This window comes from Eriocheir sinensis, chromosome 50, assembly GCF_024679095.1.
Source record: "Eriocheir sinensis breed Jianghai 21 chromosome 50, ASM2467909v1, whole genome shotgun sequence".
Taxonomy (NCBI): Eukaryota; Metazoa; Arthropoda; class Malacostraca; order Decapoda; family Varunidae; genus Eriocheir; species Eriocheir sinensis.
The window spans coordinates 7389380-7416779 of NC_066558.1; the positions used below are offsets into that span (position 1 = coordinate 7389380).

General features: G+C 41.8%; 1 protein-coding gene across 1 annotated transcript in view; it reads right to left on the bottom strand.

Moving 5' to 3' along the window:
- The window catches only part of LOC126982360 (extracellular sulfatase Sulf-1-like), an 87248-nt gene that overhangs the window by 20205 nt on the left and 39643 nt on the right, over window positions 1-27400 (bottom strand). The window contains exons 4-11 of the mRNA XM_050834372.1: window positions 14556-14655; window positions 11958-12109; window positions 10277-10440; window positions 8439-8589; window positions 7220-7395; window positions 3576-3743; window positions 2493-2696; window positions 1445-1614 (exon numbers count right to left, since the gene is read on the bottom strand). Of these exons, the coding sequence (XP_050690329.1) occupies window positions 1445-1614; window positions 2493-2696; window positions 3576-3743; window positions 7220-7395; window positions 8439-8589; window positions 10277-10440; window positions 11958-12109; window positions 14556-14655 (1285 nt within the window). The remainder of the gene's footprint in view (window positions 1-1444; window positions 1615-2492; window positions 2697-3575; window positions 3744-7219; window positions 7396-8438; window positions 8590-10276; window positions 10441-11957; window positions 12110-14555; window positions 14656-27400) is intronic.

Consider the following 27400-nt stretch of genomic DNA (forward strand, 5'->3'; position numbering starts at 1 on the left):
TGAGCTTTTACTCAAGAGTGACGGACAAATTACAGGAAAGAGACGGATGGGTGGATTGCATTTACCTAGACTTAATGAAGGCATTTGACAAAGTTCCACATTCAAGACTGCTGTGGAAACTAGAAAATAAAGGAGGATTGAGAGGGAAAATGAAGTGCTGGATGGAAAGCTACTTAAGAGGAAGAGAGATGAGAACCGTGGTTAAGGACACTAGATCAGAATGAAGAATGGTGGAAAGTGGAGTGCCCCAGGGGTCGGTTTTAGCACCAGTACTCTTCCTAGTCTATATTAATGATATGCCAGAGGGAATAAACAGCTACATGAGCCTGTTTGCAGATGATGCTAAACTGCAAAGACATATAAGAAACAGTGAAGACTGCAAGGAGCTGCAAGAAGACCTAAACAAGATTTGGAAATGGAGTCAGAAATGTGAGATGAAATTCAACGTGAAGAAATGTCATGTTATGGAAATGGGAAAAAGTGTAGAAAGACCAAAATGGACATATAAAATGGGAGATGGTGAAATATTAAAGAAAGTAAATGAAGAGAGAGACCTGGGAGTAATAATGCAAGATTATATGCAACCAGGAAGTCATATAAATCGGATCTTTGGTGATACATATAACATGGTGAGAAATATAGGCATAGCATTCCACTACATGGACACAGAAATGATGAAAAAATTAATAACTACTATGATCAGACCTAAACTAGAATACGCGGAAACAGACATGTGGTCTCCACATATGAAGAAACACATAGTAAAACTAGAAAGAATACAGAGGATGGCAACAAAAATGGTTCCAGAACTGGAGGGACTGACATATGAAGAAAGACCAAAGGAAATGGACTTGCCAACACTAGAACAAAGAAGATCAAAGAGGAGACCTAATACAGATATATAGGCTAGCTATTGAGTAAAATGGAAGAAGCAGATAACGAGAAATTGCTACTAAGAGAGGAACCTTCCTGCAGGAATACTAGTGGACATAAAAAGTTGAGGAAGGGAAGATGCCCAAGATACATACAGAAATATAGCTTCCCACAAAGAAATATAGAGGTTTAGAACAGACTAAGTGAAGAAATAGTACCGGTGAAGAGTGTGCAGAGCTTCAAGGAAAAGTTGGATAATTATAGATACGAAGACGGGACCACACGAGCGTAAGCCCAGGCCCTGTAAAACTACAACTGGGTAAATACACACACACACACACACACACACACACACAATAATGAATAACGAAGGAAAAGTTGGACAAATATAGACTGGGAGACAAGACTATCCGAGTTTGAGCTCAGGGCCTGTATACTATAAAAAGGTAAATACAAACAGAGCAACACACACACTTCAGTTACCCCTTACACACCCATACACATAAACCTGAAACGCGCACACACACACACACATACCTTACACCAACCCTACACGCACACACACGCTCACCCTGGGTCAAGTGTTTCTTCAGGAAGGTCCGCTGTTTCCGCCGTTCCGCTGAGTCCAAACGCACCAGATACCCCATGCCAAGATCCGGTTCGCACACACAGTTCCGCCGCCTCCACTTCACCCTCGGCCCCTTGTTGGTGCGCCGGCGACGACACTTATGCAGACGCCACCTGGGGGAAAGATTAACCTGTGATGCTTGCCGAAAACTTCCCTCGATTGTAAACATCTTTGTATTTATTTGTTTACTTTTATTTTGCTTTCCGATGTGAGGACGTAATGCTGTCAGGTTCATTAAGTGCCAATAAAGCTGAAGGGGGAAAGATTAACCTGTGATGCTTGCCAAAAACTTCCCTTGATTATAAACTTCTTTGTATTTACTTGATTTATTTTTACTTTGCTTTCTAATATGAAGTTGTAGTAATGTCAGGCTTAACAGTTGCCAATATAACAGAAGGGGAAGATTAACCCGTGATGCTTGCCGACAACTCCCCTTTCTTCCCTTGATTAGAAATGTCTTTGTGTTTACTTAATCATTTAGTCAATTTTTAATTTTATTTCTTGCTTCCCGATGTGGTTGTAATAATGTCAGGCTTAACAGTTGCCAATCAGAAAGAAAGAGGATTGATTGATTGATTATTGGGGTGATTGGTCTTGGTCAATTTTTCATTTTGTTTCTTGCTTTCTGATGTGAATTCGTAATAATGTAAGGCTTAACAGTTGCCAATGTAACAGAAGGGAAAGATTTACCTGCGATGCTTGCCGACAACTCCCCTTGCTTCCCTTGATAAGAAATGTCTGTGTTTATTTAATTACTTAGTCAATTTTTTATTTTATTTCTTGCTCTCCGATGTGAAGACGTAGTAATGTCAGGCTTAACAGTTGCCAATAAAGCAGAAAGATATTTTAGTGCGGTATTTTCAGAAATTTTGCGGCAGTGCGGTACTTTTTTTTTTGTGATATGCACAGTACTACTGCACTACCACATTAAGTACCACACTTGCCCACCTCAGCCCTCCACACTTACCCCTTTCCCGCCCCCCTTCCTCACCTGCTATGGTCCTGCACGCACTCCCACTTCTGTCCTGGTGAGCATGGTGCCTTGTACTCCTCGCTCTGGCAGATGATCTCAAGTCTCTCACGCTTGGAGGTGTACAGCCCCCCCTTGATGGCCGACCCGGACAGACCCTGCGCACGATTTCGCCGACGTGCTTCTCGGAGTTCCAGCGCATCCTCCTCGCGGTGGCGCCCAGAGCTGGAGGGGATGTATAGGGTGACTTTGGTGTTTTGTTAAGGCCTAAGGGAGGTGTGATAAGGTAAAATTTAAGGTTATGAGCTGTATCGTTTATTTTTTGTTTTCTTGATCTTAAAAACAGAAAATAGTGAAAATTGGACAGGATAAAACAGATCTCAAGACATGAACTTAAAATAAAATCAATACAGCTTACAGAACCTTTATCAGACAGAGCTTTAAGAGGCCATTACACTGGGCAAATTTTCCGTGGATCTTCAGTCAAACCACGATTTCCGCTGGCGTGGTTCTCATATTTCCGTGGTTTTCTGAAGTGTTCACAATCTTCCAAAGCTACGGTAGATTTCACCGAAGGACGACGGTATTACTCACCATCATCAGCAGCAATAACAAGAAACAAATGAGAACCACGCCAGCGGAAATCGTGGTTTGACTGAAGATCCACGGAAAATTTGCCCAGTGTAACAGCCCCTTTAGACAACCACTTGAAACAGATCAGAAAAAGAAAAAAAAAAAAACTTATAGCTCTTTAGACAAATGTTCATCAGACAGACAAACTTAAGGAAAAAAAGACAAAATTGGAACAAAAAAAATACATCTTTAGACAAAAACTTAAGACAGAGAAAGAAAAGGAAAACACAAACAGCTCTTTAGACAGTACCTTAAGGCAGACAGAAAATAAATACAGCTCTTTAGACTAAATTAAAGACACACACAAAAAAAAAAAAAATCCAGCTCTTTAAACAAAACTAAAGACTAAGAAAAATCAAAACAAAAAACTCTCCATCCCCTTTTTTTTTGTCCTCTATTTATTGCCCTTGAACCGTGTCCTAATTAAAAAAAAAAAAATAATTCAGCAACCTTCCACCATCCCCAACTCACCTCTCCACCAAGAAGCTGTCCCTCCACATCACTTGGTCCGCCGAGTCGTTCCACGTGCCGGCCAGGACAGGAAGCAGCGACCGGCCATCCATGTGATCCGGCACCCTGACCCCCGCAATGTCCAGGAAGGTCGGGGCTAGGTCAATGTTCAGGGCGATGTTGTTGACCCTGAATATAAGGAAACTGGGTCAGAAATGTGAGGTTGAGTGCGTAAGGAGCTTGAGTGTGTGAGGCCGAGTGTCAAATGGTGTGAGGTTGACTGTCTGAAAGGAAATTCTTAAGAAACTGTGAGGCTGAGTGTGTGAAACTGTGAGGCTGAGTGTGTGAAACTGTGGGGCTGGGTGTGCGAAACTGTGGGGCTGGGTGTGTGAAACTGTGAGGCTGGGTTTGTGAAACTGTGGGGCTGGGTGTGTGAAACTGTGAGGGTGTGTGTGTGAAACTGTGAGGCTGAGTGTGTGAAACTGTGGGGCTGGGTGTGTGAAACTGTGAGGCTGGGTTTGTGAAACTGTGGGGCTGGGTGTGTGAAACTGTGAGGCTGAGTGTGTGAAACTGTGAGGCTGAGTGTGTGAAACTGTGAGGCTGGGTGTGTGAAACTGTGAGGGTGTGTGTGTGAAACTGTGAGGCTGAGTGTGTGAAACTGTGAGGCTGAGTGTGTGAAACTGTGAGGCTGAGTGTGTGAAACTGTGAGGCTGAGTGTGTGAAACTGTGAGGCTGAGTGTGTGAAACTGTGAGGCTGAGTGTGTGAAACTGTGGGGCTGAGTGTGTGAAACTGTGGGGCTGAGTGTGTGAAACTGTGGGACTGAGTGTGTGAAACTGTGAGACTGAGTGTGTGAAACTGTGAGGCTCAGTGTGTGAAACTGTGAGGCTGAGTGTGTGAAACTGTAGGGCTGGGTGTGTGAAACTGTGGGGCTGAGTGTCTGAAACTGTGGGGCTGGGTGTGTGAAACTGAGGGGCTGGGTGTGTGAAACTGTGAGGCTGAGTGTGTGAAACTGTGAGGCTGAGTGTGTGAAACTGTGGGGCTGAGTGTGTGAAACTGTGGGGCTGGGTGTGTGAAACTGTGAGGCTGAGTGTGTGAAACTGTAAGGCCGAGTGAGTGAAACTGTGAGGCTGAGTGAGTGAAACTGTTAGGCTGAGTTTGTGAAACTGTGGGGCTGGGTGTGTGAAACTGTGGGGCTGAGTGTGTGAAACTGTGGGGCTGAGTGTGTGAAACTGTGGGGCTGAGTGTGTGAAACTGTGGGGCTGGGTGTGTGAAACTGTGGGGCTGGGTGTGTGAAACTGTGGGGCTGGGTGTGTGAAACTGTGGGGCTGTGTGTGTGAAACTGTGGGGCTGAGTGTGTGAAACTGTGAGGCTGGGTGTGAAACTGTGGGGCTGCGTGTGTGAAACTGTGAGGCTGAGTGTGTGAAACTGTAAGGCCGAGTGAGTGAAACTGTGAGGCTGAGTGTGTGAAACTGTGAGGCTGAGTGTGTGAAACTGTGAGGCTGGGTGTGTGAAACTGTGGGGCTGGGTGTGTGAAACTGTGAGGCTGAGTGTGTGAAACTGTGAGGCTGAGTGTGTGAAACTGTGGGGCTGGGTGTGTGAAACTGTGGGGCTGAGTGTGTGAAACTGTGAGGCTGAGTGTGTGAAACTGTGAGGCTGAGTGTGTGAAACTGTGAGGCTGAGTGTGTGAAACTGTGAGGCTGAGTGTGTGAAACTGTGAGGCTGAGTGTGTGAAACTGTGAGTGTGTGAAACTGAGGGGCTGGGTGTGTGAAACTGTGAGGCTGAGTGTGTGAAACTGTGAGGCTGAGTGTGTGAAACTGTGAGGCTGAGTGTGTGAAACTGTGAGGCTGAGTATGTGAAACTGTGAGGCTGGGTGTGCGAAACTGTGGGGCTGGGTGTGTGAAACTGTGAGGCTGAGTGTGTGAAACTGTGGGGCTGGGTGTGTGAAACTGTGAGGCTGAGTGTGTGAAACTGTGAGGCTGAGTGTGTGAAACTGTGAGGCTGAGTGTGTGAAACTGTGAGGCTGAGTGTGTGAAACTGTGAGGCTGAGTGTGTGAAACTGTGAGGCTGAGTGTGTGAAACTGTGGGGCTGAGTGTGTGAAACTGTGAGGCTGAGTGTGTGAAACTGTGAGGCTGAGTGTGTGAAACTGTGAGGCTGAGTGTGTGAAACTGTGAGGCTGTGTGTGTGAAACTGTGAGGCTGTGTGTGTGAAACTGTGAGGCTGGGTGTGTGAAACTGTGAGGCTGGGTGTGTGAAACTGTGAGGTTGGGTGTGTGAAACTGTGAGGGTGTGTGTGTGAAACTGTGAGGCTGGGTGTGTGAAACTGTGAGGCTGAGTGTGTGAAACTGTGAGGCTGAGTGTGTGAAACTGTGGGGCATGGTGTGTGAAACTGTGAGGCTGAATGTGTGAAACTGTAAGGCTGAGTGTGTGAAACTGTGAGGCTGAGTGTGTGAAACTGTGGGGCATGGTGTGTGAAACTGTGAGGCTGAGTGTGTGAAACTGTGAGGCTGAGTGTGTGAAACTGTGAGGTGAGTGTGTGAAACTGTGGGGCTGAGTGTGTGAAACTGTGAGGCTGAGTGTGTGAAACTGTGAGGTGAGTGTGTGAAACTGTGAGGGTGTGTGTGTGAAACTGTGGGGCTGGGTGTGTGAGGATCGAACTTCTTGAAAAACTTTGAAACTGAAGACCCTAAGCCATTAACTGCTAAAAAATGGCTATTGACGAAAAAATGAACGTTTTCTGCAAGTGTACGTCAACGTAAGCTAATGAAAGAAATGTTACTCTCCCAATACTACACCAAACACAGTAATTGATATCCTGCACCTGGATAGTCCTACTCGAGATGGCACGGCAAAAACTTCATACAAAAATAGACTAAAAAGGAAGAACTTGTGTGTGATAAAAACCTTCAGATAAAATAAAAATATGACTGCATAGCTTCAGAAGATGGGACGTTACTAACAACCCTGTGAGAATAGATTACGTCACAATAATTAGGAAGGACTATTAGGCAAAAACGCATCAGAAAAATAATCATTAGTCAACCCGGTAGCTGCGGGGATCATGTTTCTTAAAGGACCCTCTAAGCGAGAGAAATGAGAAAAAAATCATCACTCACACAAACCATTTCATAATATATATCAACGCATTTGTGATCATCATCTATTTTAGGGGGTTTATATCATGGCAAAAATTTGGCCTGTCGCTGGTACACGGTAAAGCCACAAAGCGACGAGCCAAATTTGTGGCTTTACCGTGTACCAGTGACGGGCCAAATTTGTGGCTTTACCATGTACCAGTGACGGGCCAAATTTGTGGCTTTACCGTGTACCAGTGACGGGCCAAATTTGTGGCTTTACCGTGTACCAGTGACGGGCCAAATTTGTGGCTATACCGTGTACCATCGACGGACCAAATTTGTGGCTTTACCATGTAGCAGTGACGGGCCAAATTTTTGCCATGATATAAACCCCCAAAAAATATATGATGCATAAACTGATCACAATTGCATTGATATATATTATGAAATGGTTTGTGTGAGTGATGATTTTTTCTCATTTTTCTCGCTTAGAGGGACCATTAAGAAACATGATCCCCGCAGCTACCAGGTTAAATACAAGCAAGAACACATCAACGCCCCCAAGGCAACACTAGTTTTAAGCACTCACTGGACACCTGGCTTGACCCCGGGGCCCCTCACCAGGAAGGGAACTTTGATGTCGAACTCGAAGGGCATGGACTTCCCCTTGACGAGCCCGAACTGTCCCAGGTGGTACCCGTGGTCGCTGGTGTAGAATATGAAGGTGTTGTCCAGCTCACCAAGGTCACGGAGGGTCTTCACAACCTGCAGGAGGGGAGAGAGGTGTGACGTGAGGTGAAGAGAGGTAAGGGAAGGTCATGGTAGGTAAGGTAGGGTAGGTAAGGTACAGGGAGGAAAGGTAAGGTAGGAAATGTAAATGGGAGGAAAGGTAAAAGGGAGGAAAGTTAAGGTAGGAAAAGGTAAAGTAGGAAAGGTTAAGGTGGTATTATTGGTGAGGTAAGGTACAGTAAGGTAAGGTAAAGTAAGGTAAGGTAGAGATAATATAGAAGTAAGGTAAGGGGAGGTGTAAAAAGGAGGAAAGGTAAAGGCAGGGAAAGTAAAAGTAGGAAAGACAAAGGTGAGGTAAGGTTGAGTGAGGTTGAGTAAGGTAAGGCAGAGACAGTATAGAAGTAGTACAGCAGTAAGGAAAGGTAAGGTAAGGTAAGGTAAGGTAAGGTAAGGTAAGGTAAGGTAAGGTAAGGTAAGGTAAGGTTAGGCAGAGATAAGAAGTAGTACTGTAGTAAGGAAAGGTAAGGTAAGGTAAGGTAAGGTAAGGCAGAGATAAGAAGTAGTACTGTAGTAAGGAAAGGTAAGGTAAGGTAAGGTAAGGTAAGGTAAAGGCATTATACAAGTAAAGTTTGATAAGGAAAGGGAGAGGAAAAAGTAAACGTAATATTGCTAATGTACTGGAGGATACAAATAACTAGAAAATTGGAAAGTTTCGTTTAGTCGGCGCAACATCTGTGGTCATATGCCGGAGAGAGACAGGAGGGGAAGGAATTATAGGAGAGAATAGATCCCAGGAGACGGGACACAACCCCCGATTAATATCTGGTACCCATTCACTGCTGGGTGGACAGGGGCGTAGGGTATCGGAAAAGCCGCCCAAATTTTACCACTCTGCCCATACAAATAACTAAAGAACTAATAAACAAGAAAAGTAAATACTGAAAACCATGTATACAACCTATCCATAAAAAAATAAAAAATTAAACTTAGTCACATTCACCCTAAACACACAACCACAGTGACGCACCCTAACTTGTCACCCTCAAACCACACACAGCGAGTCACCCTGAGTCACCCACCTTGGCTACCGACTCGTCCACGGTCTGCAGGGTCTGGAGTCGCTTGGTCATGAGCACGTCGGTGAACTTGACCTCGATGTCGTGCATGCGGCCGGTGAACTGAAGGAGCCACTGCTTGTCGGGGTTGGGCGCATAGTTGTAGGAGAGGGTGCTGGGGGGGAGAGTTAGGTTAGGTTAGGGGAGGTTAGGTTAGGGGAGGTTAGGTTAGGTTAGGTTAGGGTAGGGTAGGGTAGGGTAGGGTAAGTTAGGGTAGGTTAGGTTAGGTTAAGTTTAGGGTATCTTCACACACATGATAGCCAGTACCTTATGGTATAAATCAACAAAGAATGACCTCACTTTGTTGTATAGAAAGTCTCATTAGTAAGGAAGCATATATAAATTTTCTGAGTCAAGACCTGTAGTGACTGTTTGGGGTTTTGTTAGGTTAGGTTTAGGGTATCTTCAAACACATGATAGCCAGCACCTTATGGTATAAATCAACAAAGAATGACCTCACTTTGTTGCATTTAAAGTTTCATTAGTGAGGAAGCATATATGAATTTTCTGTGTCAAGACCTGTAGTGACTGTTTGGGGTTTTGTTAGGTTAGGATTAGGGTATCTTCAAACACATGATAGCCAGCACCTTATGGTATAAATCAACAAAGAATGACCTCACTTTGTTGCATTTAAAGTTTCATTAGTGAGGAAGCATATATGAATTTTCTGTGTCAAGACCTGTAGTGACTGTTTGGGGTTTTGTTAGGTTAGGATTAGGGTATCTTCAAACACGTGATAGCCAGCACCTAATGGTATAAATCAACAAAGAATGACCTCACTTTGTTGCATTTAAAGTTTCATTAGTGAAGAAGCATATAGAATTTTCTGAGTCAAGACCTGTAGTGACTGTTTGGGGTTTTGTTGGGTTAGGTTTAGAGTATCTTCAAACACATGATAGGCAGCACCTTATGGTATAAATCAACAAAGAATGACCTCACTTTGTTGTATAGAAAGTCTCATTAGTAAGGAAGCATATATGAATTTTCTGAGTCAAGAGCTATAATGACTGTTTGGGGTATTGTTAGGTTAGGTTAGGGTTAGGATTTTGTTAGGTTAGGTTTAGGGTATCTTCAAACACATGACAGCCAGCACCTTATGGTAAAACAAAGAATGACCTCACTTTGTTGTATAGAAAGTCTCATTAGTAAGGAAGCATATATAAATTTTCCGAGTCAAGACCGATAGTATCTGTTTGGAGTTTTGTTAGGTTAGGTTAGGTTTAGGATTTGGTTAGGTTAGGTTTAAGGTATCTTCAAACACATGATAGCCAGCACCTTATGGTATAAATCAACATGTATAAACTCACTGTTGCATATAAAGTCTCATTAGTAAGGAAGCATATATGAATTTTCTGAGTCAAGACCTGTAGTGACTGTTTGGGGTTTTGTTAGGTTAGGTTAGATTACGTTTAGGATTTTGTTAGGTTGGGTTTAGGGTATCTTCAAACACACATGATAGCCAGCACCTTATGGAATAAATCAACATTTATAAACTCACTGTTGTATAGAAAGACTCATTAGTAAGGAACCAAATATGAATTTTCTGAGTCAAGACCTATAGTGACTGTTTGGAGTTTTGTTAGGTTAGGTTAGATTAGGTTAAGGATTTTGTTAGGTTAGGTTAGGTTTAGGATTTGTAAGGTTAGGTTAGGTTTAGGGTATCTTCAAACACATGATAGCCAGCACTTTATGGTATAAATCAACATGTATAAACTCACTGTTGAATAGAAAGTCTCATTCGTAAGGAAGCATATATGAATTTTCCGAGTCAAGACCTTTAGTAACTGTTTCCTGGTCCTTACTTGTGGTCCGTGGCGTTGAAGAACCTGTGGGCGTGTTCCGGGGCGGAGTCTTCAGGCCCGTGAGGCGCCGGGTAGCTCAGAACCAGCATCATGGGCTGCTCGGAGCCTCGACTCTTCTTCAGGAACTGCACGCCCTCGTTGGTGATCACGTGGGGGTAGTAGTCCTGGGGAAGGGAATGGCGGGGTGAGAGGCGTTGGCAGGACCGTAATTTTGGCAGATTTTTAGGGGAGGGCTAGAGGGCATCTTGGGTCCATGAGGTAGGAGGGGGAGGGTGGCGAGGGAAGCGAGCATGCGCAGCTTGGGGATTTTTTTATATTATTTTAAGTAAGGCCTTTTTGGGTTATTTTGAGGCCGATATAGAAAACATTGGGGGGCTATAACCCCCTAGGCTCCCTAGAAATCATGGCCCTGCTTATATTATATAGAAGTCTTACTTAGGGAAAGATAGCGACGTTGTTGTTGTTAGTAGTCCTATAGTAGGGGATAAATGGCATCGTAAGAGTGTTAGATGTAAAGAGTGTTTCAGGGCAGGTCAGTGTAATTGACTGATAGTTAATTGTTGCAAGTAAACAACAAAGGAGAAGGGAGGAGCTTGCCATCCCAACCCCCAGGCATCAATTAAGGCGGTTAAAGTGCGGTTGAGGATAAGAAGTCAATAGAGATATAATGAAGGGAGTGGTCATTGAACAAGTGTTAATAGCACAAACACTGTGCTAGATCGGCGTCGCCTGACCCTCCATCACACCCCCAACAATTTATATTATGCAACCAGGGGTCTGAAATGGAAAATGCTGAAAAGTAAAGATGGCGCCACTATAAACACTTGCCTGCGCCACAACGGGCTGGGGCCGACCATCAGGCCCTACTATGAAGGCCTACCGGCGCCACAGGCCAAGACGTAAAAAAAAAAAAAAAAGCTGACTTTGGTTATAATGCCAAGCTGTAGGGTTCATCAGGGCTAACAAATGTTATTATACAATGTCATGTCTACAATGCATGGGTAAGCCAGGGAAACAACTTGAAGAGAACAACAACAATACTAAGAAGATGAAAAAAAAGTGGTTATTAGGAGTGGTGGGGCAAGATACGTAGATTATTAATTAAGAAGATAGTGATGCTGTAGGGTAAGGTACAGGTTAATTAAGGTAAATGTCTATCTATCTACATCTTTCTACCTATCCATCTCCTTTTTTTTTTCTTTTTCATTACTCTATTCGTTTGACACTCTCTCTCTCTCTCTCTCTCTCTCTCTCTCTCTCTCTCTCTCTCTCTCTCTCTCTCTCGTATCATTTATTCATCATTTTTTCTCCCTATTCTTTCTTTCTATCCTTTCTCTCTCTCCTTTCTTTCCTATTCATCTTTTTTTCCCTATTCTCTCTCTCTTTCCTTTTTATTCATCCTCTTTTCTTTATTCATCTCTCTCTTCTCTCTTCTTCTCTCTCTCTCTCTCACGTATCATTTATTCATCATTTTTTCTCCCTATTCTTTCTTTCTTTTCCTTTTTTATACATCTCTCTCTCTCTCTCTCTCTCTCTCTCTCTCTCTCTCTCTCTCTCTCTCTCTCTCTCTCTCTCTCTCTCTCTCAAACTCTCTCTCTCTCTCTCTCTCTTATTTTCTTCTTTTTTTCTTATTCTCTTTTCTTTTTTATACTCTCTCTCTCTCTCTCTCTCTCTCTCTCACCGTGGGGTACTGGTCGCCGTATTTGACAAAGTTTCCGTTCCTCATGACTGTGTAGTTGTAGTAGCGGGAGTTCTTGATGAGCCCCGCCCACTCCTGCCAGCCGGCCGGGATGTGCGAACCGTTGTACTTGTTGAGGTACTTCCCGAAATAACCTGGAAAGGGAGATGAAGGACTTTTATGACGTTTGTGCTCGAGAAAGTGTGGCATTGAGGGATATGGGAGTGGTTGTATTTGTAAGAGGATGTTGAGGTAGGCTACTTCTCGAAATTGCCTAGAGAGAAGTATTATTGGTCTAGAGTTCGGTAAAATGAGGTATGGAGGAAGATGAAGGACTTTTATGACGTTTGTGCTTGATAGTGAGGTATAGAGGGTTGTGGGAGCGGTTGTATTTGTAAGAGGTTGTTGAGGTTCTTCCCGAAACAGCCTGAGAGGGAGATGGAGAAGTAGCATTAGACTTGTGTTCGATAAATGAGGTATGGAGGGAGATGAAGGACTTTTATGACGTTTGTGCTCGATAAAGTGAGGTACTGAAGGATATGGGAGCGGTTGTATTTGTAAGAGTTTGTTGAAGTTCTTCCCGAAATAACCTGGAGAGGGAGATGGAGAAGTAGTATTAGTCTTGTGTTCGATAAAAGGAGGTATGGAGGAAGATGAAGGACTTTTATGGCGCTTGTGCTCGATAAAGTGAGGTATTGAGGGATATGGGAGTCGTATTTGTAAGAGGTTGTTGAGGTTCTTCCCGAAACAGCCTGAGAGGGAGATGGAGAAGTCGTATTAGTCCTGTGTTCGATAAATGAGGTATGGAGGGAGATGAAGGATTTTTATGACGTTTGTGCTCGATAAAGTGAGGTACTGAGGGATATGGGAGTGGTTGTATTTGTAAGAGGATGTTGAGGTAGGCTACTTCTCGAAATTGCCTAGAGAGGAGAAGTATTATTGGTCTAGAGTTCGGTAAAATGAGGTATGGAGGAAGATGAAGGACTTTTATGACGTTTGTTCTCGATAGTGAGGTATAGAGGGTTGTGGGAGCGGCTGTATTTGTAAGAGGTTGTTGAGGTTCTTCTCGAAATAGCCTGAGAGGGAGATGGAGAAGTAGTATTAGTCTTGTGTTCGATAAATGAGGTATGGAGGGAGATGAAGGACTTTTATGACACTTGTGCTCGATAAAGTGAGGTACTGAGGAATATGGGAATCGTATTTGTAAGAGGTTGTTGAGGTTCTTCCCGAAACAGCCTGAGAGGGAGATGGAGAAGTAGTATTAGTCTTGTGTTCGATAAATGAGGTATGGAGGGAGATGAAGGATTTTTATGACGTTTGTGCTCGATAAAGTGAGGTAATGAGGGATATGGGAGTGGTTGTATTTGTAAGAGGATGTTGAGGTAGGCTACTTCTCGAAATTGCCTAGAGAGGAGAAGTATTATTGGTCTAGAGTTCGGTAAAATGAGGTATGGAGGAAGATAAAGGACTTTTATGACGTTTGTTCTCGATAGTGAGGTATAGAGGGTTGTGGGAGCGGCTGTATTTGTAAGAGGTTGTTGAGATCCTTCCCGAAATAGCCTGAGAGAGAGAGATGCAGATCGAAGTAGTATTGGTCTAGAGTTCGGTAAAATGAGGTATGGAGGAAGATGAAGGACTTTTAATACGCTCGTGCTCGATAAAGTGAGGTATTGAGGGATATGGGAGTCGTTGTGTTTGTAAGAGGTTGTTGAGGTTCTTCCCGAAACAGCCTGAGAGGGAGATAGAGAAGTAGAATTGGTCTAGAATTCGATAAATGTGGTATGGAGGGAGATGAAGGACTTTTATTACGCTTGTGCTCGATAAAGTGAGGTATAGAGGGTTGTGGGAGTCGTTGTGTTTGTAAGAGGTTGTTGAGGTTCTTCCCGAAACAGCCTGAGAGGGAGATGGAGAAGTAGAATTGGTCTAGAATTCGATAAATGTGGTATGGAGGGAGATGAAGGACTTTTATTACGTTTGTGCTCGATAAAGTGAGGTATAGAGGGTTGTGGGAGTCGTTGTGTTTGTAAGAGGTTGTTGAGGTTCTTCCCGAAATAGCTTGAGAGGGAGATGAAGGACCATGGTTCCTCTTGTGTTTAATAAAAGGAGGTATGAAGGACTTTTATGACGCTTGTGAGAGAGAGAGAGAGAGAGAGAGAGAGAGAGAGAGAGAGAGAGAGAGAGAGAGAGAGAGAGAGAGAGAGAGAGAGAGAGAGAGAGAGAGAGAGAGAGAGAGAGAGAGAGAGAGAGAGAGAGAGAGAGCAATACAAATCGAGAAGAAGCACAGGAAAAAACAAGAATTACAAAAACAAGAAAAAAGGAAAAAGAGGGAAAACAAAAAAGAAAGAGGAAAAAGGAGAAAACAAAGAAAACGAATAGAAAAAACAAGAAATCAAGGAAAACAAAACAAAAACAAAGACCAAAATGAACAAAAACAAGATTAAAAAAACAAGAAAACGAAGAACAAGCGCAGGAAAAAAAACAAAAGGAAATGAAAAAAAACAAGAAAAAAAGGGAAAACAAAAAAGAAAGAGGAAAAAGGAGAAAACAAAGAAAACGAATAGAAAAACTACAAGAAATCAAGGAAAAACAACCACCCCTTACCTGTCCTGTATCCCGCGTCGGCCAGGTAGGTTGCAAAGCTTCGCCGTTCGTGAGTTTGACGCCAGCGGTACGAGGAACAGTTGTGGTTGTTCGTGTACACCTGTGAAGGGAAGGGACAGGTGTGTTAGGTGATAGTCAGGTGTGTGTGTTAATTATCGGTCATTACGAAAGAAAGAGAGAAAGGAACAAAGAAAGAAAGAAAGAAAGAAAGAAAGAAAGAAAGGGAAGCAAAGAAAAAAGTAAGATAGCAAGAAAGAAAAGAAAGAAAGGGAAACAAAGAAGAAAGTAAGATAGCAAGGAAACAAGAAAGAAAGCAAGAAAGAAAGGAAAACGAAGAAAAAAGTAAGATAGCAAGAAAGAAAGAAAGGGAAGCAAAGAAAAAAAGTAAGATAGCAAGAAAGAAAAGAAAGAAAGGGAAACAAAGAAAAAGTAAGAAAACAAGAAAGCAAGCAAGAAAGAAAGGGAAACAAAGAAAAAAGTAAGGAAACAGAAAGGCAAGAAGAGAAGAGGGATGAGAAAGGAAAGAAAGTCAGGGAGAAAAGAAAAAGAAGGAAGAAGGAAAGATAAAGGCAGGGAGAATAGAAGAAAGGAAAGAATAGATAGAATTAAAGAGAAATGAGAATCGATCACTGCGTCTGCTGAAAAGGAGAAAGGAAAGAGAAAGGCAAGAAGAAGAGAAGAGGGGTGAGGAAGGAAAGAAAGAAAGTCAGGGAGAAAAGAAAAAGAAGGAAGAAGGAAAGATTAAAGCAGGGAGAATAGATTGATTGATTGATTGATAAGAATAGAAAAGGGATGAGGAAGGAAAGAATAGAGAGAATAGAAGAGGAATGAGAATCGATCACTGCGTCTGTTAATTACTGTAGTTACCCCTGCTTGCTTGTAAATTTGGGAAAAGAAACTTGTGAAAAAAAGGAAAAAGAAAAAGCTCGTGAAAATGCCGATTCCTACGCTTGTCAATTATTGAGTTTGCTTGTTAATTCAGTTGTTCCTGCTTGCTTGTAAATTTTTAATAGGAAACTTGTGAGGAAAAAGAAAAAGTTCGTGAAAATGCCGACTCCTACGATTGTCAATTGTTTCATAGAGATGTTTATAGTGTCTTAACAAGCGTCTATTCAACATCAGTGACATCATTCCTTATCTTAACAGCGGTGACATAGATCATAACGAAGAGAGAGAGAGAGAGAGAGAGAGAGAGAGAGAGAGAGAGAGAGAGAGAGAGAGAGAGAGAGAGAGAGAGAGAGAGAGAGAGAGAGAGAGAGAGAGAGAGAGAGAGAGAGAGAGAGAGAGAGAGAGAGAGAGAGAGATGAGATGATATAAAGATAGAGATAGAGATAGAGATGAGATGATATAGAGATAGAGAGATACAGCAGAGGGGAGAGATACATAAAACAACCCAGTTCACACTCACACACACACACACACACACACACACACACACACACACACACACACGTTAAAGAAAGTTATATAAGAACCCAGCACAGTTTAGTTCGATTAAAACAAAACATTAAAACAACCTTAAGTACAGTTTGCACAATTTAAAGAAACAAAAATAAAAAAATAGTGCGAGACCGTGAAAGAAAATTACACGAGAAAGAAACGATTGAAAGAAAGAAAGGAAGGAAGGAAGGAAGACAGAGAAAGAAAGAAATAACAGTTAGCATATAAGAAAGAAAGAAAAGAAAGGAAAACAAAGAAAAAAGTAAGATAGCAAGAAAGAAAGTAAAAAAGAAAGAAAGGGAAACAAAGAAAAAAAAGGAAGATAGCAAGAAAGAAAGAAAAAAAAGGGAAACAAAGAAAAAGTAAGATAGCAAGAAAGAAAGAAAGAAAGAAAGAAAGGGAAACAAAGAAAAAAAAGTAGGATAGCAAGAAAGAAAGAAAGAAAGGGAAACAAAGAAAAAAAAGTAAGATAGCAAGAAAGAAAGAAAGAAAGAAAGGGAAACAAGGAAAAAAAAGTAAGATAGCAAGAAAGAAAGAAAGGGAAACAAAGAAAAAAGTAAGAAAACAAGAAAGCAAGCAAGAAAGAAAAGGAAATAAAGAAAAAAAGTAAGAAAACTACAAAGCAACCAAGAAAGAAAGGGAAACAAGGAAAAAAGTAAGATAGCAAGCAAGAAAGAAAGGGAAACAAGGAAAAAAGTAAGATAGCAAGCAAGAAAGAAAGGGAAACAAAGGAAAAAAGTAAGATAGCAAGAAAGAAAAAGAAAGAAAGCATAACATACCAATAGAAGAAACAAACAAGCAAACTATATTACAAGCGGGTCAATTGGTCAAGAGGAGGAGGAGGAGGAGGAGGACATAGGAGAGGTAAAGAGAGAGAGAGAGGAAGAAGGGGGGGACAGAGGAGTTAGAGGAGAGAAAAGGGAGAGAAGAGGATGAGATGGGAAAGGAGAAGAGGAAGAGAGAGTAAGAGAGAAGAGGAGAATAGAGATAAGATAAGGAAGAAAAGATAGGATAGAAGGAGGAAAAGAAGAGAGAGGAGGAGCAAGAAAGAAGAGAGAGAAAGAAGAGGAGAAGGATAGGAGAGAGAAGGGAAACGAAGGTGGAGGAAAAAGTAGATAGGGAAAGAGGGATAGAAGAGAGAAGGAGGGATAAGAGGAAGGAGAGAAGGAGAAGAAGAGAGAAAGAGGAAAAAAAGAGAAAAGGGGAATAGAGAGAGTGAAGTAGAAGGAATGACAGAGAGGAAGAGAAAGAAGAAGAGGGAATAGGAGGAAGAAGAGGAGAGAGAAGGGGGGGATAAGGGGAAGGAGAGAAGGAGAAGAAGAGAGAAAGAGAGAAAGAGGAAAAAAAGAGAAAAGGGGAATAGAGAAAGTGAAGAAGAAGGAATGACAGAGAGTAAGAGAGAGAAGAAGGGGAAGAGGAGAAAGAAGAAGAAGGAATAGGAGGAAGGAGAGGAGAGAGAGAAGGAGAGAAGGAGAGGAAGGAGAGGAAGAGTAAAAAAAGAAGGGGAATAGAGAAGATGAAGAAGGAATAACAGAGAGGAAGCGAGAGAAGAAGGGGAAGAGGAGAGAGAAGAAGAAGGAATAGGAGGAAGAAGAGGAGAGAGAAGGAGGGATAAGAGGAAGAAGAGAAGGAGAAGAAGAGAGAAAGAGGAAAAAAAAGAAGGGGAATAGAGAAGATGAAGAAGGAATGACAGAGAGGAAGGAAGAGAAGAAGGGGAAGAGGAGAGAAGAAGAAGGAATAGAAGGGAGAAGAGGAGAGAGAAGGAGAGAAGGAGAGGAAGAGAGAAAGAGGAAAAAAAAGAAGGGGAATAGAGAAAGTGAAGTAGAAGGAATGACAGAGAGGAAGAGAGAGAAGAAGGGGAAGAGGAGAGAGAAGAAGAAGGAATAGGAGGAAGAAGAGGGGAGAGAAGGAGGGATAAGAGGAAGGAGAGAGAGGAAAAAAAGAAGGGGAATAGAGAAGATGAAGAAGGAATGACAGAGAGAAAGAAAGAGAAGAAGGGGAAGAGGAGAGAAGAAGAAGGAATAGGAGGAAGAAGAGGAGAGAGGAGGAGGGATAAGAGGAAGAAGAGAAGGAGAAGAAGAGAGAAAGAGGAAAAAAAAGAAGGGGAATAGAGAAGATGAAGAAGGAATGACAGAGAGGAAGAAAGAGAAGAAGGGGAAGAGGAGAGAGAAGAAGAAGGAATAGAAGGGAGAAGAGGAGAGAGAAGGAGAGAAGGAGAAAGAAGAGAGAAAGAGGAAAAAAAGAAGGGGAATTGAGAAAATGAAGAAGGAATGACAGAGAGGAAGAGAGAGAAGAAGGGGAAGAGGAGAGAGAAGAAGAAGGAATAGGAGGAAGAAGAGGGGAGAGAAGGAGGGATAAGAGGAAGGAGAGAGAGGAAAAAAAGAAGGGGAATAGAGAAGATGAAGAAGGAATGACAGAGAGGAAGAAAGAGAAGAAGGGGAAGAGGAGAGAAGAAGAAGGAATAGGAGGAAGAAGAGGAGAGAGAAGGAGAGAAGGAGAAAGAAGAGAGAAAGAGGAGAGTAAGAGAGAAGGGGAATAGAGAAGATGAAGAAGGAATAACAGAGAGGAAGAGAGAGAAGAAGGGGAAGAGGAGAGAGAAGAAGAAGGGATAGGAGGAAGAAGAGGAGAGAGAAGGAGAGAAGGAGAGGAAGAGAGAAAGAGAAAAAAAAAAGAAGGGGAATAGAGAAAGTGAAGTAGAAGGAATGACAGAGAGGAAGAGAGAGAAGAAGGGGAAGAGGAGAGAGAAGAAGAAAGAATAGAAGGGAGAAGAGGAGAGAGAAGGAGAGAAGGAGAAAGAAGAGAGAAAGAGGAAAAAAAGAAGGGGAATAGAGGAAATGAAGTAAAAGGAATGACACAGAGGAAGAGAGAAGAAGGGGAAGAGGAGAGAAGAAGAAGGAATAGGAGGAAGAAGAGGAGAGAGAAGGAGGGAAGGAGAGGAAGAGAGAAAGAGGAGAAAAAGAGAAAAGGGGAATAGAGAAAGTGAAGTAGAAGGAATGACAGAGAGGAAGAGAGAGAAGAAGGGGAAGAGGAGAGAAGAAGAAGGAATAGGAGGAAGAAGAGGAGAGAGAAGGAGAGAAGGAGAGGAAGAGAGAAAGAGGAAAAAAAAGAAGGGGAATAGAGAAGATGAAGAAGGAATGACAGAGAGGAAGAAAGAGAAGAAGGGGAAGAGGAGAGAGAGAAGAAGAAGGAATAGAAGGAAGAAGAGGAGAGAGAAGGAGAGAAGGAGAGGAAGAGGAAAAAAAGAAGGGGAATAGAGAAGATGAAGAAGGAATGACAGAGAGGAAGAAAGAGAAGAAGGGGAAGAGGAGAGAAGAAGGAATAGGAGGAAGAAGAGGAGAGAGAAAGATCAAGGAGATAGAGAAGGGGGGGGGGGGTGAGGGTCCTATTAAACTACCCTACCTATTAAAATAAGGAGGTTAATAGACTGCACGTTACACTCCCACGCTAATTATACTCGCACGATAATTGCACGTAAAATTGGCGTCTTAATTATCTTCCTGTGTTTTATATGCTGTCAAATGTACGATAATTACCCTTCGTTTATATTCAGACAGCTGGTAGTGTTCAGTAACCCATATTTTTTGTTTGTTTGTTTGTTTTTACAGCAGAGGAGACAGTGCTGTTCAAATGACCACCAATCAACCCGAAATCCAAGCAAAGTTCTCTAAATAGTGGAGCAGTATGAGCCAAGCAGGATGGCACCACTATAAAAACTTCCCCGCGCTACACAACGAGCTGGGGCCGAGCAGTAGACCCCACCAAGAAAGTCTACCGGCGCTACAGGCTAAAATAAGCGTAGAAAAATGTATTGACAGGCACAAGATCCCGTCTGAGAGAAACCCCGTCAAGCCATCTGTTCCGTGGGTCTGCTGGTGTTAGTGAGTCGAGTGTGTGGCAGTGCTCGGCGGGGAGGCTTCAAACACATGACGTCAGCCAGCGCCTTCCTGTGATGCAACCCCCGCCCTAACGCTGCTCTGACTCACTCACAGCATCCCTTTATACAGTCTCGTTGCACAGTATAACTTTCCTACACAGCAGCTAACCGCACAAGTCTTTTCACTCTTCACATATCTTTTCCTTGCCCTTCCTTCCTTCCTTCCCTTCGTCATCCCTTCAATAGCTACTTTTACTTATACGTTTTCCCCATCTTCTTCGTTTTTCTATACCGTACCATTCTTTCCCTTCATACATCATCTTTTCCTTACCCTCTCTTTCTTCCTTCCTTCCCTTCGTCATCCCTTCAATACCCGCTTTTCCATTCTCCTCCATAGCTTCATTTACTTATACTTTTCACCTTCTTCGTTTTTCTTCCATCTCGTTTATTTTCTCTCTTCTTTTCGTTCCATTTCATCCTTTCACAATTTCTTTTACGACATCCCTTCATGGTGTCGTCTCAGCATATCTTCGACGCAGCATCTTGAAACAGCATAGGCCACCCCCGAGACATCCTTTTCGATATACTTCATCACTCAACAGCATTCTTTTCCCAGTTTCTTTCTGTAGCAGCATAACGTTAGTCTCGCCTCAGCATATCATAAAACAGCATAGGCCATCCCCAAGACATCCTTTTCCGTATATATCATCACTAAACAGCATTATTTTTACCAGCTTTTTTTCTGTTGCAGCATAACGTTCAAGTCGCGTCTCAGCATATCTCCCAACGCAGCATATCTTGTAGCAGCATAGGCCATCCCTGAGACATCTTTTTCCGTATATTTCATCACTAAACAGCATTCTTTTTCCAGCTTCTTTCTGTTGCAGCATAACGTTATAGCCTCATCTCAGCATATCTTAACGACGCAGCATCTTAAAACAGCATAGGCCATCCCCGAGACATCCTTTTCCGTATATTTCATCACTAAACAGCATTCTTTTTCCAGCTTCATTCTGTTGCAGCATAGCGTTATAGTCTCGTCTCAGCATATCTCCCAACGCAGCATCTTAAGACAGCATAGGCCATCCCCGAGACATCCTTTTCCGTATATTTCATCACTCAACAGCATTCTTTTCCCAGCTTCTTTCTGTTGTAGCATAACGTTCAAGTCTCGTCTCAGCGTACCTTAACGACGCAGCATATCTTGTAGCTGCATAGGCCATCCCCGAGACATCCTTTTCCGTATATTTCATCACTCAACAGCATTCTTTTTCCATCTTCTTTCAGTTACAGCATCACGTTAGTCTCGTCTCAGCATATCTTAACAACGCAGCATCTTAAAACAGCATAGGAAATTTGACAGCCTTATCGTTTCATCTCATGCTTTCACAACTTCTCTCTTTCACAACATCACTTCAGTTTTGTTACAGCAAGCTCTAGATTCAACTAAGTAAATTAATTAAGTATACAAGCATGTCTTTCCAACGCAGCATCAGCATAGACCATTTCCGACACTCCTTTGTTTCTCGTTCCATCTCATCCTTTCTCAGTTTTTTTCTTTACTTGAGAGCATCACTTCAGTTTTGTTGCAGCAAGCTCTAGATTCAACTAAGTAAACTATAAGAGGTAAGAATGCTTTCCAACGTAGCATCAGCATAGACCATTTCCGACACTCCTTTGTTTCTCGTTCCATCTTTCTCGTTTTTTTCTTTACCTCACAGCATCACTTCAGTTTTGTTGCAGCAAGCTCTAGATTCAACTAAGTAAACTATAAGAGGTAAGAATGCTTTCCAACGTAGCATCAGCATAGACCATTTCCGACACTCCTTTGTTTCTCGTTCCATCTCATCCTTTCTCGTTTTTTTCTTTACCTCAGCATCCCTTCTGTATTTTAAGACACCATCGCTTCTCACATCAACTATTTCCAAAGGTCAAAGAGGGGATCAATCGGGTTTTCATGAGTGTTTTTTTAAGGTTCATGGCACAGAAGAAGGGTCAAACTACCACCAGGGTCATAAAACTACCCCTGGAAAGGCCTACAGCTCCTACGAAAGCCATGTCAAATATGTTAAGTTTGACGACGAAATGTTTTAAAATACGACCCTCAGCCTCGTCACAGCATCTCACCTTTCCTTTCCCTCCCTTCCCTTCACGTCACCCTTCCCACAACTTCCCTTCCATCCGTCCGTCGTATATGTATGGGCGTTTCAATCCTCCATGGGCCAGTATTCGTTTCCTGCATTAATATTTCCCTCACTTCCACTGCACTCTCGTTCTGTAATAGTGTTCCTTTAATCTCCACCAGAACTGTGGAAACAGGGAAAGGGCGTAACGAAAAACACACGCCCGCCAATATAAGGGCCAGTTTCACAGTTCCCCATGATCGGTTAGTAAGCTCCCAAACCAATACCAGAGCCTTCGAAATGTCCTTGTATAGTGTCTGGTGTTTATATTTAAGTTCACAAATTTGATGAGACTATACAGGAAAAGTCTTGTGTATTTAGTGTGGCATCGAAGGCCTCCCCATTTTGGATTGTATGGGATTGTAAAGTTTGGTTCGGGCTGTTACGAAGACACTGTGTTGGACTGTGAAATCGGCTTAAGACAAGAATGACTGGCTAGCAGGGATCATTTTCGGTGGGAGAGGTGTATTTTTTTACGCTCCTCACCGCATCCTCTACGCACCATAGCCACGCGTAACAGGCCGCCTCGTAGTTCCGTGTAGCAGCAGATGGTGCCTTCGTCTTCTCCAGGCTGGCGGTGTTTCTGGCACACTGCCCGCCCCCGCTGACTCCCGGCCGCTGACCCCGCTAGGAAACAGCCTCTACTGGAATGTTCACGCCTAGTCAGCCTTTGGGGGGGCGGCCTTGAGCTGGTGCCCGAACGAACCCGAAGCGAACTGAATCGAGCCGCGCAAGAGGAGGAAAACGCAGATTGAGAGACTTCTAAAAACGGGAGGAATAGAGAAAGACAGGGGATAGAGGGAAGGGGAAAAGAGGAAAGTGAAGAAAAAGGAAGAATGAGAAGGAAGGGAGGAATGGAAAAGACAGAAGATAGAGAGAAGGGAAAAGGAGGAAAGGGGAGAAAAAGGGAAGGGAAGAGAGAGAGAGAGAGAGAGAGAGAGAGAGAGAGAGAGAGAGAGAGAGAGAGAGAGAAGTATAGACGAACTACACACGAACTACAAACACACACACACACACACAGAGGGCTTCTCGCGGCGATAATAGGGACACTTAAGAGCCCTGCCTCGGTCTGGTACATAGGAGTCACGTTCACAGACAGTCTTCCCAGCGGAGTCTGTACCGTAGTGGGAGGCGGTGGACTTCAGACACACACCACGGGCGGTTTTCTCAGACGCTCCCACCTCCCACATCAACGGTGAGAAAGAGGAAAGTATGGAAGGAAAAGAAAAGTAGAGAGGAAAACAGGAGGAGGAAAAAGAGAGGGAAAGAAGGAAGAGGTGATAATCTGTGACCTTGTTTGACCTTTTCGTTCTGTTGGTTCTGTTTTCATTACGCTTTTTCTTTTCATTTTACTTTTTTATGACTTATTTTTACTTTTTCTTTCACTTTCACTTAAATTATCATTCCAAAGGTTAAAAAGGAGATCAATCGGATTCTCATGAGTGTTCTTTTAGGTTCACGGTCCAGAAGGAGGATCACACTACCACCAGGGCCGTTCAAGTAAGAAAACAAGAAAGCAAGCAAGAAAGGGAAACAAAGAAAAAAGGAAGAAAACAAGAAAGCAAGCAAGAAAGAAAGGAAAACAAAGACAAAAAGAAAACAAGAAACAAAGAAAGAAAGGGAAACAAAGTACGCCTCTAACTCCTACGAAAATCTTAAATATGTGAACTTGGGCCCAATAAGGTTTGAAAATGAGGCCCAAGGAGACACACACACACACACACACACACACACTTGCCTCCCCGCCACCTGCTGCTACCTGACCCAGCATTTTTGACCTGGGGATGACCTCGGATTAAAACCTACTTGCATTCCAGAAGAGGATCACCTTCCCGCCCCATCCCTCTACCACACCGCACTCCTCCACCTCCTCACTCCTCTCTCCCATCACACACATACACATAAATACATATTACACACACACACACACACACACACACACACACACACACACACACACACACACACACACACACACACACGCAGCCATACATCGTCTCTTAGTAAAGTGTAAAGTAAGTAAAAATGAAGAAAAGTAAAATAAGTAAGAGTGGAAATGAAAAAGACGAAAAATAAGTAAAAAATGTACGTAAAAAGTAAATTAGCAATGGAAGTAAAAATGAAATATAATAAAATAAGGAAAATACTAACTGAAAATGAAAGTGAAATCAACAAAATAAGTAAAGATGAAAGAAAGTAAAATAAGTAAGAAATGAAAGTAAAAAAAATGAAATAAAATAAAATAAGTAAGAAATGAAAGTAAAAAAAATGAAATAAAATAAAATAAGTAAGAAATGAAAGTAAAAAATAAAAATGAAGGAAAGTAAAATAAGTAAGAAATGAAAGTAAAAAATAAAAATGAAGGAAAGTAAAATAAGTAAGAAATGAAAGTAAAAAATAAAAATGAAGGAAAGTAAAATAAGTAAGAAATATAAGTAAAAAAATAATAAAAATGAAAGAAAGCAAAAGTAAAACAAATAACGTCCGTAAAAAAAAAAAGACAAAAAAGTAAAACAAGTAAAAAAATGAAAGAGCAAAAATCAGTAAAATAAGTAAGAAATTAAAGTAAAGTAACAGAGTAAAGAAAAGTAAAATAATAACATAAGTGAAAGTGAAAGAAAAAAGTAGAAATAAGTCATAAAAAAGTAAAATGAAAAGAAGAGCGTAATGAAAACAGAACCAACAGAACGGAAAGGTCAAACAAGGTCACAGTAAATCACCTCCTCCTTCTTTCCCTCTCTTTTTCCTCCTGTTTTCCTCTCTTCTTTTCCTTCCGTACTTTCCTCTTTCTCACCGTAAAAAAAAAGCTTATTGAAGAAAGACCTACAGAACGAAAAGGTCAAACAAGGTCACAAAAAAGGTCACAGATTATCACCTCTTCCTTCTTTCCCTCTCTTTTTCCTCCTTTTTTCCTCTCTTCTTTTCCTTTCCTTCCGTACTTTCCTCTTTCTCACTATAAAAAAAAGCTTATTGAAGAAGGATCTACAGAACGAAAAGGTCAAACAATGTCACCTCTCTTTTTCCTCCTCCTGTTTTCCTCTCTTCTTTTCCTTTCCTTCCGTACTTTCCTCTTTCTCACCGTAAAAAAAAAAGGTTATTGAAGAAAGACCTACAGAACGAAAAGGTCAAACGAGGTCACCTCTCTTTTTCCTCCTTTTTTTCGCTTCTTTTCCTTTCCTTCCGTACTTTCCTCTTTCTCACCGTAAAAAAAAAACTTATCGAAGAAAGACCTACAGAACGAAAAGGTCAAATAAGGTCACCTCTCTTTTTCCTCCTTTTTTTCTCTCTCTTCTTTTTTTTTCCTTCCGTACTTTCCTCTTTCCCACTTTAAAAAAAAAAAAAGGTTATTGAAGAAAGACCTACAGAACGAAAAGGTCAAACAAGGTCACAAAAAAGGTCACAGATTATCACCTCTTCCTTCTTTCCCTCTCTTTTTCCTCCTTTTTTCCTCTCTTCTTTTCCTTTCCTTCCGTACTTTCCTCTTTCTCACCGTAAAAAAAAAAGGTTATTGAAGAAAGACCTACAGAACGAAAAGGTCAAATAAGGTCACCTCTTTTTTTCTCTCTCTTCTATTCCTTTCCTTCCGTACTTTCCTCTTTTCCACTTTAAAAAAAAAGGTTATTGAAGAAAGACCTACAGAACGAAAAGGTCAAATAAGGTCACCTCTTTTTCCTCCTCCTTTTTTTCTCTCTTCTCTTCCTTTCCTTCCGTACTTTCTTCTTTCTCACCGTAAAAAGACAGCTTATTGAAGAAAGACCTACAGAACGAAGAGGTCAAACAAGGTCACAAAAAAGGTCACAGATTATCACCTCTTCCTTCTTTCCCTCTCTTTTTCCTCCTTTTTTCCTCTCTTCTTTTCTTTTCCTTCCATACTTTCCTCTTTCTCACTGTAAAAAAAAGCTTATTGAAGAAAGACCTACGGAACGAAAAGGTCAAACAAGGTCACCTCTCTTTTTCTTCCTCCTGTTTTCCTCTCTTCTTTTCCTTTCCTTCCGAACTTTCCTCTTTCTCACGGTAAAAAAAAAAGCTTATTGAAGAAAGACCTACAGAACGAAAAGGTCAAACAAGGTCACAGATTATCACCTCTTCCTTCTTTCCATCTCTTTTTCCTCATCCTTTCCTCCCATACTTTCCTCTCTCTCACCATAAAAAAAAGCTTATCGAAGAAAGACCTAGGGAACAAAGAGGTCAAACAAGGTCACAGATTATCACCTTTTCCTTCTTTCCTTCTTTTTTTCCTTCTCCTTTCCTTCCATACTCTCTCTCTCTTTCACCGTAAAAATACAGCTTATTGAAGAAAGACCTACAAAACGAAAAATGTCAAGCAAGGTCACAAAAAAGGTCACAGTAAATCACCTCTTCCTTCTTTCCCTCTCTTTTTCCTCCTTCTTTCTCTCTTCTACTTTCCTCCCACCGTAAAAGAGACAGCTTATTGAAGAAAGGCCAACAGAACGAAAAGGTCAAACAAGGTCACAAAAAAGGTCACAGGTTATCACCTCTTCCTTCTTCCCCTCTCTTTTTCCTCCTCCTTTCCTCTCTCTCAACGTAAAAAAAAAAAGCTGATGAAGAAAGACCTACAGAACGTAAAGGTCAAACAAGGTCACAGGTCATAAACTATCACCTCTTCGTCCCTTCCCGTGTTCCTGCCAAGCTGCCAAAGGGAAACGAGGGTGCCAGCGCTGCCAAATTGCCTGGTCTAATGGAAGGTATCTGATCCTTTATCCGAAAGAGATCCGATCACCCAAAAGAGGATTAAGGGGACGTTGGCAACACTGTTTTTTTTTTCCTCTTTTTCTGACGTTTATTATTTTTTTATTCTTTTCCGTTCGTTTATTTCTGTTGTTTATTTACGTTTTCTTTCATCTGTTTCTTTCTTTATCTTTTCTTTTATCTATTTTTTATCTTTATCTTTTCTTACTGTTTTTTCCTCTTTTTCTCTCGTTTATCATCTTTCCCATTCGTCTATTTCTCTTTTATTCAATTTTTATTTTATCTATTCCTGTTCGTTCATCTTTTTTTATTTTCTCTCTATTTCTGTATTTCCTTTTTTTCTGCATTTCTCTCCTTTATTCAATTTTCCCTCGTTTATTTCTCTCGTCTATTCACTTTTTCGTTCATCAATTTCTCTCTATTCCCTCTTTCTTTTCGTTTATTTCTGTCTATTCATCATTTCCTTCTTCTATTTACTTTTTTTTCTTTATTTCTCTCCTTTATTCAATTTTCCTTCATTTATTTCTCTCCTCTATTCACTTTTTCGTTCATCAATTTCTCTCTATTCCCTCTTTCTTTTCGTTTAATCTGTCTATTCATCATTTCTTTCCTCTATTTACTTTTTTTCTCTATTTCTC